At 51.2% G+C, this 10,000-nt stretch overlaps 1 protein-coding gene across 1 annotated transcript in view; it reads left to right on the top strand.

The window, feature by feature from the left end:
• The window catches only part of LOC140995735 (glutamate receptor ionotropic, NMDA 1-like), a 50,360-nt gene that overhangs the window by 5,857 nt on the left and 34,503 nt on the right, over nt 1–10,000 (top strand). The window contains exons 5-6 of the mRNA XM_073465812.1: nt 6,412–6,474; nt 8,653–8,750. Of these exons, the coding sequence (XP_073321913.1) occupies nt 6,412–6,474; nt 8,653–8,750 (161 nt within the window). The remainder of the gene's footprint in view (nt 1–6,411; nt 6,475–8,652; nt 8,751–10,000) is intronic.

Here is a 10,000-nt window from a genome sequence, read left to right as displayed (position 1 = left end):
TATCTGGCGTTGGATGTTCAAACGAGTAAAAACCGAGTATAAACCCAAGACTCACATTTAAATGTCACGTCTGCGCCACTTGATGTCGCCACTTTTCTTGCTTTCCCTCTTCTTTTTCGGGACTGAGCAGCGGCGCGCAAAGGATCTTGGGATATGTGAGGCTGTGAAGGACAGTAGCGGTGCGTCCTCCAACAAGAGGGAGAAGAAGCTGCATCTGAAGGAGCCTTCATGCAGCGTTGTGACGTAATTGGCCTTCAAATGCGTCCTGAAGGATGCAGCCCCTGAATTGAGACACAGCCACAGTGAGCAGAGACACAGTGAGACACAGTGTCTCTGTGAGCAGAGACACATTGTCTCACTGTGTCTCTGTGAGCAGAGACACAGTGAGTGTCTCTAACCCTAAACCTAACCCTTCTTCTTCTTCTTCTTCTTCTTCTTCTTCTCCTTCTTCTTCTTCTTCTCCTTCTCCTTTTTCTTCTTCTTCTTCTTCTTCTCCTTCTTCTTCTTCTTCTCCTTCTCCTTCTCCTTCTTCTTCTTTGGTTCTGAGGTTTATCAGATGATCTGCAGCTCAACATGTTTGTAGAACTGAAACTGCTCTCTGTACCTCCATCTTCCTCCATCATCTTCCATCTTCCTCCATCATCTTCCATCTTCCTCCATCTTCCTCCATCTTCCTCCATCTTCCGCCATCATCCTCCATCTTCCTCCATCATCTTCCATCTTCCTCCATCATCTTCCATCTTCCGCCATCTTCCTCCAGCTTCCTCCATCATCCTCCAGCTTCCTCCATCTTCCTCCATCTTCCTCCATCATCCTCCATCTTCTTCCATCTTCTTCCATCATCTTCCATCTTCTTCCATCTTCCTCCATCATCCTCCATCTTCTTCCATCTTCCGCCATCTTCCTCCATCATCCTCCAGCTTCCTCCATTATCCTCCATCTTCCTCCATCATCTTCCATCTTCCTCCATCATCCTCCATCTTCCTCCATCTCACTCCATCTTCCTCCATCTTCTTCCATCTTCTTCCATCTTCCTCCATCATCCTCCATCTTCCTCCATCTCACTCCATCTTCTTCCATCTTCTTCCATCTTCCTTCATCTTCCTCCATCTTCTTCCATCTTCTTCCATCTTCCTTTATCTTCCTCCATCATCTTCCATCTTCCTTCATCTTCCTCCATCATCCTCCATCTTCCGCCATCTTCCTCCATCTTCCTCCATCTTCCTCCATCTTCCTTCATCTTCCTCCATCTTCTTCCATCTTCTTCCATCTTCCTTCATCTTCCTCCATCATCTTCCATCTTCCTCCATCTTCCTCCATCTTCCTCCATCTTCCTCATGGCTTTTATCTTCTTTCAGTCAGAGCTTCAGAGCTGCTTCTCTTCCATCTCTGTCTTTTCTTTCCTTCTGTTCTGTTTGTTTTAAATCTCCACCAAGAAAACTGTGTTATTGATCCGTGTGGGTCAGAGTCAGCAGGATATGAGCAGATATTGATATTGATCTCTGGATCTTCATCTCTCTGCTCCTCTGAGCCTCACTGACTCCTGATCTCCACAGTATGATGTTGCTCATTTGACACCAGTCTGGATCTCCACATCTGTTTATCATCTGGACATGTTGCCATAGCAACAAGTCATTAAAGCCAGACCTGCTGAAGGTGCAACTTGTTGACGGTCAGCTGACTGTGAGTCACAAACAGGAAGTCATTTCAGATTAAAAGATAATTATGAAACAATTAGAAACCAACTCAACGTAGAGATCACATGTCCATCAATCTATCGCCCCAGTGCATGCTGGGAGGGTTCACAGCTAACCCACAATCAGCCTCGACCAAACGCAGCAGCGTGGAGCGTTGGACAACCTGTTGTTTAGAAACACCTGGCTGCTGATTGGTCGACAGCCATTCAAACTGTTTCACTGTCACCATAATGTTAACCTGAAAACAAGTTAAAGCACAGTTTAAGGAGCAGAACCAGAACCAGGACAAGACTCCGAACGCTGCGTTCATGTTCAGTACATGTTCATCAGTGACTTTTCTGTTCAGTTTGATCAGAACCGCAGGTTATAAACTCTGATCCTCCTCTGGATCAATGAACCGGACGTCCTCTGACCCGTCCCCTGATTTCCTTCACGGTATTTTGCAGATTATTTCATTTCTAATTATTTTCTCTATGAAGTCATTTTTATGACGTCTTGGTGGAGATTTATTTATTTAATTTTTTCGCTTTTTTAAAAATTCTGTTCTTTTATTTCTGTGCTTCAATTTTATTTCTGTCGCAGCTTCAGTTTACCTCCTATTTCTTTAGACCACTTCCTGTCTGCCTGCCTGTCTGTCTGTCTGTCTGCCTGCCTGTCTGTCTGTCTGTCTGTCTGTCTGTCCACGCCATCTTTCAGTTCTTCACCTCCGTCTGTCGTCTGGTTTCTCATCACCTCGACATTGACGGAGCTCGGAGTCGTGCAAACACATCTCAGCTGCTTCTGTCACAGCTGTCGACCTGACAGACAGACAGACAGGCAGACAGACAGACAGGCAGGCAGGCAGACAGACAGACAGGCAGGCAGGCAGGCAGGCAGGCAGACAGACAGATAGGCAGGCAGGCAGACAGACAGACAAGCAGGCAGATAGACAGATTTCCTTCATTTTTTATTGATTTTTCAATCAGTTAAGAGTTTATTTGTAGAGGCAGGTTCAGGAAGTAAGAATAAAGGTCCTCAGTGAGTCCGGAGGAGACGAGTTCAAGTTCAAATGTGACTTCCTGTTGGAGCCACAGCGACTCATGAATGTTGGAGGAGGAACATGAATATTAAAGTAGGTGAACAGAAGCGCAGCGTCGTGTCTGAATTAAACATCTGTCTGATTCATAATGAAACAATGATGAGTATCATGAACTGACTGTACAGAGACAATAGATGCTCTGTATTTACTTCACTATACTACTGGAATCACCTCAACAGTGAAATGATCTTCATTAATTTCCACGGCTCTAATCACTGATAACTGAGCGGGTTTAATCCTCAGAGAACATCAGTTGTCTCAGACGCTCTGTTTTAGCTCCTGTCTCTTTAAGCCCCCCTGCCCTGAATACCCAGTCTCCTCTGATTGGTCAGCTCACACACGCCTGAGCCAGCACCGCTCTGTTGTGTTTTCAGCTTCCAGTTAGCGTCACGTCCATTCTGCCATGAATACAGGCATTAATCACGCCAGTGTGTGACACGGTGATGTAGTGATGTCACAAAGTCACAGAATTAAAGGCGGGGCTACTGACGAGGCATTCAGGAGCAGTGTTTTCTGTGGGAGAGAGGAGCCTTTGGGAAGGTAAAGAAACTGAAAAAAGCTTCATAGGTTCTTTTAAAACAAGACGTTTGAACGAAGGCCCAACATGCAGAAGTGGTCGTCAGATTGTCCTCACAGAGAGAGGTGGGGTTATAAGTTAACGCAGAAATAACTTGTATTTTATTTCCATTGCTGAAGGAAAATAACTGTGATATCCAGTTAAGACTGACACAGTATCAGATTATCGTGACCAAATGAATTCAGCGACGGTAGTAACTCAGACAGCAGAGGACTAGCTGAGCAGAGGACTAACTGAGCGGAGGACTAGCTGAGCAGAGGACTAACTGAGCGGAGGACTAGCTGAGCAGAGGACTAGCTGAGCAGAGGACTAACTGAGCGGAGGACTAGCTGAGCGGAGGACTAGCTGAGCGGAGGACTAACTGAGCGGAGGACTAGCTGAGCGGAGGACTAGCTGAGCAGAGGACTAGCTGAGCGGAGGACTAGCTGAGCGGAGGACTAGCTGAGCAGAGGACTAACTGAGCGGAGGACTAGCTGAGCAGAGGACTAACTGAGCGGAGGACTAGCTGAGCGGAGGACTAACTGAGCGGAGGACTAGCTGAGCGGAGGACTAACTGAGCGGAGGACTAATGGGACGCGCCGCTGCCACGCCGGCTTAACATCACAGGAAGTTTCTGTAGAGCGAAGTCGCCGCTCGCTTCAGTGCTCCAATCAGATCAAACTTTACTGAAATTCAGGCAGGTTTGTGACACCAGTCGCCATGGTTACCAACTGACGTTTGTTTTACTTAGAGAGACTTCCATCTGAACACGTTAGCTTCCACAACAGCTGGTTTCTGCAGGAGAGTTAGGGCGTAACATTACACGGATGTGTCTGAACTCAAGCTAACAGCTCCCAGCTCATGATATGATGCTAACAGACTGATGCTAAGCTAACTGACTGTTCCTGTCAGTTGGGCTCTGTGGTGTCTTCGGGTGTTGAACTGATTCTACGGACGAGAATATTCCTGCTGTGTTTCGGTGATTTTACAGAATCAGGATGACGAACAAACGCCGGCTCTGAATCAGGCTGAAGTGTTTGTGCTAACGAGGATAACGAGGTTTGACAGTTTCCTGAATCCTTTTCAAACAGATTGTTTGGTTCTTTGTTCTCGTCGCTCTAAAAATAAAGCGGCTTGTTGTCGGCAGGTTGGAGGTGTTTCATTATCTCAGACTAAATACAACTGTGAGGTCACCGTCAGTGTCATCAGCAGCAGCTGTGCTCATCCAGTGTTCGTCTCTCAGCAGCTGACTGTGATCAGCTCACTGGGATCTTCAGTTAATCTGATCAGATGATCGTCGTCTTCCTGCTTTTGATTATTTCAATTTCTGGTTTTAAGACACGGCTGATCGCTCAACATGATCTGCTGCAGCTGACAGGAGTCACGAGGGGCTCAGACTCTTTGCAGATGAAACGTTACAGCTCATTATTATAGTAACTATTATTGAAAGTAATTCCTGATGAAGTTTTTTTATTTCTGAAAATACACTCGCTCAAAGTTCCTGTTGAAATGATTCCAGTGGAGACAGGTCACCAGTGAGAGGACAGACAGACAGGTGGACAGACAGACAGGTGGACAGACAGACAGAGACGTCACAATCATGTTTGTTTGTAACGTGACGTCAAATTTCAGCTGGAAGTCAAAAATCTGTTCATCATCACCAACGTTAGAAAAAACAAACTCTGGTTTCCGTCAGAACGTAACTTTAGCCTGACGTCAGCCTGAAGACGTTGGACAGACGTTGGACAGACGTTGGACAGATGTTGGACAGATGTTGGACAGACGTCTGGTTGAATTCATTAAGACTAAAATATAAATAAAATCCACATTTATCAAAGTCAGCTGTCGTCAGGATTCTGTGACAACGAGACATAAAAACAAGACCAGAATCTGTAGCAAAGACAGACAGACAGGTGGACAGACAGGAGGACAGACAGACAGGTGGACAGACAGAGAGACAGACAGACAAGTGGACAGACAGACAGGAGGACAGATAGACAGGAGGACAGACAGACAGACAGACAGACAGACAGTGGACAGACAGACAGACAGACAGTGGACAGATGGACAGGAGGACAGACAGACAGCCAGTGGACAGACAGACAGACAGGAGGACAGACAGACAGACAGACAGACAGTGGACAGATGGACAGGAGGACAGACAGACAGACAGGAGGACAGACAGTGGACAGACAGACAGGTGGACAGGTGGACAGACAGACAAGAGGACAAACAGACAGGAGGACAGACAGACAGACAGACAGACAGTGGACAGATGGACAGGAGGACAGACAGACAGACAGACAGACAAAGTGGACAGACAGACAGACAGGAGGACAGACAGACAGACAGACAGACAGACAGACAGTGGACAGATGGACAGGATGACAGACAGACAGGTGGACAGACAGTGGACAGATGGACAGGAGGACAGACAGACAGACAGTGGACAGACAGACAGGTGGACAGACAGACAGACAGGTGAACAGACAGACAGTGGACAGACAGACAGATGGACAGGAGGACAGACAGACAGGCAGACAAAGTGGACAGACAGACAGGAGGACAGACAGACAGATGGACAGAGGACAGACAGACAGACAGACAGTGGACAGACAGACAGAGTGGACAGACAGACAGATGGACAGGAGGACAGACAGACAGACAGTGGACAGACAGACAGAGTGGACAGACAGACAGACAGACAGTGGACAGACAGACAGAGTGGACAGGAGGACAGACAGACAGACAGGAGGACAGACAGACAGACAGACAGACAGACAGGAGGACAGACAGACAGACAGACAGGAGGACAGACAGTGGACAGACAGACAGTGGACAGACAGGAGGACAGACAGACAGACAGTGGACAGACAGGAGGACAGACAGGAGGACAGACAGACAGACAGTGGACAGACAGTGGACAGACAGGAGGACAGACAGACAGACAGTGGACAGACAGTGGACAGACAGCTGAGACGTGTCTTTGTCCCTCCAGCCTCTGACTGCAGAACGTGTTGATGCTCTGACTGTCTATAATCTTCTGTGTCTGCATATTTTCTCTGTGACATTATCATCAGACTAAAAACAGGAACTATGAAAACCTCGACCAACAGAACTTTGACTTCAGGAGAACACCTAAGGTATAAACTTGCATGGTCACATGATGCACGCCGCCCAACCAATCCGTGAGCTCGCCCAGTAGCAGCCAACACAGTCAGCCCCGCCCACCCAGAACCAGCCGGCTCCAGAGATAGACTGTTATCCTGGTGGCCGCCTCCCCACCATCTCCTTCTTTTGAGTTTCCATGAGAATGGGTTCACACTCGCAGGAGAGACGCCTCCCCCTCCTCCTCCTGCTCCTCCTGCTCCTCCTCCTCCTGCTCCTTCTCCTCCCCCTCCTGCTCCTCCTGCTCCCCCTCCTCCTGCTCCTCCTCCCTCCTCCTCCTCCTGCTCCTCCCCTCCTCCTCCTGCTCCTCCTGCTCCTCCTCCCTCCTCCTCCTCCTGCTCCTCCCCCTCCTCCTCCTGCTCCTCCTGCTCCTCCCCCTCCCCCTCCTGCTCCTCCTGCTCCCCTCCTCCTGCTCCTCCTCCCTCCCCCTCCTCCTCCTCCTGCTCCTCCTGCTCCTCCTCCTCCTCCTCCTCCCCTGCTCCTCCTGCTCCCCCTGCTCCTCCTCCTCCTGCTCCTCCTGCTCCTCCTGCTCCTCCTCCTGCTCCTCCTCTTCCTCCCCCTCCTGCTCCTCCTCCCCCTCCTCCTCCTGCTCCTCCTCCCTCCTCCTCCTGCTCCTCCTCCTCCTCCTGCTCCTCCCCCTCCTGCTCCTCCTGCTCCTCTTCCCTCCTCCTCCTGCTCCTCCTGCTCCTCCTGCTCCCCCTCCTGCTCCTCCTGCTCCCTCCTCCTCCTCCCCCTCCTCCTCCTGCTCCTCCTCCTGCTCCTTCTCCTGCTCCTCCTGCTCCCCCTCCTCCTGCTCCCTCCTCCTCCTCCTCCTCCTCCTGCTCCCCCTGCTCCTCCTGCTCCTGCTCCTCCCCCTCCTCCTCCTCCTGCTCCTCCTCCTGCTCCTCCTGCTCCCCCTCCTCCTCCTGCTCCTCCTCCTCTTCCTTCCCCCCTGCTCCTCCTCCCTCCTCCCCCTCCTCCTCCTCTTCCTCCCCCTCCTGCTCCCCCTCCTCCTCCTGCTCCTCCTGCTCCTCCTCCTCCCCCTCCTCCCCCTCCTCCTCCTCCTCCTCCCATCCTCCCCTCCTCCTCCTGCTCCTCCTCCCCCTCCTCCTCCTCCTCTTCCTCCCCTCCTGCTCCCCCTCCTCCTCCTGCTCCTCCTGCTCCTCCTCCTCCCCCTCCTCCCCCTCCTCCCTCTCCTCCCCCTCCTCCTCCTCCTCCCCCTCCTCCCCCTCCTCCTCCTGCTCCTCCTCCCCCTCCTCCTCTTCCTCCTCCTCCTCCCCCTCCTCCTCCTGCTCCTCCTCCCCCTCCTCCTCCCCCTCCTGCTCCTCCTGCTCCCCCTCCTCCTCCTCTTCCTCCCCCTCCTGCTCCCCCTCCTCCTGCTCCTCCCCCTCCTCCTCCTGCTCCTCCTGCTCCTCCTCCTCCTCTTCCTTCCCCCCTGCTCCTCCTCCCTCCTCCCCCTCCTCCTCCTCTTCCTCCCCCTCCTGCTCCTCCTCCTCCTCCTGCTCCTCCTCCTCCCCCTCCTCCTCCTCCTCCCTCTCCTCCCCCTCCTCCCTCTCCTCCCCCCCCTCCTCCCTCTCCTCCTCCTCCTCCTCCCCCCTGAGTCTCCTCCATGTGAAGGGTTGCATGCAGCCAGGCGGAGGCTTGGCTCTGTCTGCAGGTGGAGGAGCACCACCCACCAGGATCCTCCTTTTCTGTTTCTGTTGGGATATGAACCACGTTCTCCTCCTCCTCCTCCTCCTCCTCCTCCTCCTCCTCCTCTTCCTCCTCTCCACTCGAACCTTTTTTTAATTTGCGGTTGCATCAGCGCTCTCTAACATGCACGTCCCTGATTGGTTGGTTGGAGTCTTGAAAGCGCCTCAGTTTGCATGTGCCACCACACCACGCACAACGTTTTGCCCCTCCTTCTTTCGAGCTTCGACTTTGAGTTTTCTTTCAGTTCAGCAGATCTTGAACACTTTTTGTGTCCATTTTTTGGCCCCCGCCCCCCTCCTCCCGTGGTAGCGTGGGTGAGAGGGCGCATGGTCGAGGCTGGGTCGAGGTGTGGGGGTGGAGGGGGAGGCGACTCTGACGGTTCAGAGCTAATGATTCGTGTCCTATGATGTGTCCTGTGGTGTTCTGTTCTGCCGTGTTTCTCGTCCTCCGACCTGACCTGTGGTGCCGCCGTGGTCGTCCAGGCGGAGAAGGTGCTGCTGTTCAGCCAGGACACCAACCTGACGTCTCTGCTGCTGGAGGCCAAAGACCTGGAGGCCCGGGTCATCATCCTGTCTGCCAGGTGTGTACCCTGATTATACTGGCTGCAGGATTTCTACGAGGTCGATCTGAGTGGTAGCGACAGTTTTGTTGTTAGTTGTGAGATGGTTGCTCTGAGCTCTTCAGGTGCACAATTTTTAAAAAGTTTAGTTTCCAAGGACAGAACCAGCTCGCTATGGTATAAAACACCGGGTTAGAACTGGACCAGGTGCCACCTTAAAGATTTAATCTGTCAGATTTCTGCATTAAAATGTCTGAAAACGACCCGACCTTTGTTCTTCATGTTGTTCAGTTGTTCTCACATCATCACCAATGTTTCCAACAACGCTCAAACACAGAAACACACCAGTTTCCAGAGCAAGGAAGTCAGAGAGGAAGGAAGTCAGAGAGGAAGGAAGTCAGAGAGGAAGGAAGTCAGAGAGCAAGGAAGTCAGAGAGCAAGGAAGTCATAGACCAAGGAAGTCAGAGAGGAAGGAAGTCAGAGAGCAAGGAAGTCAGAGAGCAAGGAAGTCAGAGAGCAAGGAAGTCAGAGAGCAAGGAAGTCAGAGAGCAAGGAAGTCAGAGAGGAAGGAAGTCAGAGAGCAAGGAAGTCAGAGAGCAAGGAAGTCATAGACCAAGGAAGTCAGAGAGGAAGGAAGTCAGAGAGGAAGGAAGTCAGAGAGCAAGGAAGTCAGAGAGGAAGGAAGTCAGAGAGCAAGGAAGTCAGAGAGGAAGGAAGTCAGAGAGCAAGGAAGTCAGAGAGCAAGGAAGTCAGAGAGGAAGGAAGTCAGAGAGGAAGGAAGTCAGAGAGGAAGGAAGTCAGAGAGCAAGGAAGTCAGAGAGGAAGGAAGTCAGAGAGCAAGGAAGTCAGAGAGGAAGGAAGTCAGAGAGGAAGGAAGTCAGAGAGCAAGGAAGTCAGAGAGGAAGGAAGTCAGAGAGCAAGGAAGTCAGAGAGCAAGGAAGTCAGAGAGGAAGGAAGTCAGAGAGCAAGGAAGTCAGAGAGGAAGGAAGTCAGAGAGGAAGGAAGTCAGAGAGCAAGGAAGTCAGAGAGGAAGGAAGTCAGAGAGCAAGGAAGTCAGAGAGGAAGGAAGTCAGAGAGGAAGGAAGTCAGAGAGAAGGAAGTCAGAGAGCAAGGAAGTCAGAGAGGAAGGAAGTCAGAGAGCAAGGAAGTCAGAGAGGAAGGAAGTCAGAGAGGAAGGAAGTCAGAGAGCAAGGAAGTCAGAGAGAAGGAAGTCAGAGAGCAAGGAAGTCAGAGAGCAAGGAAGTCAGAGAGGAAGGAAGTCAGAGAGCAAG

The sequence above is a fragment of the Pagrus major genome, chromosome 5, assembly GCF_040436345.1.
Source record: "Pagrus major chromosome 5, Pma_NU_1.0".
Lineage (NCBI taxonomy): Eukaryota > Metazoa > Chordata > Actinopteri > Spariformes > Sparidae > Pagrus > Pagrus major.
Note: the sequence above shows the minus strand (reverse complement) of the source record. Positions and strands in the feature narration are given on the sequence as shown.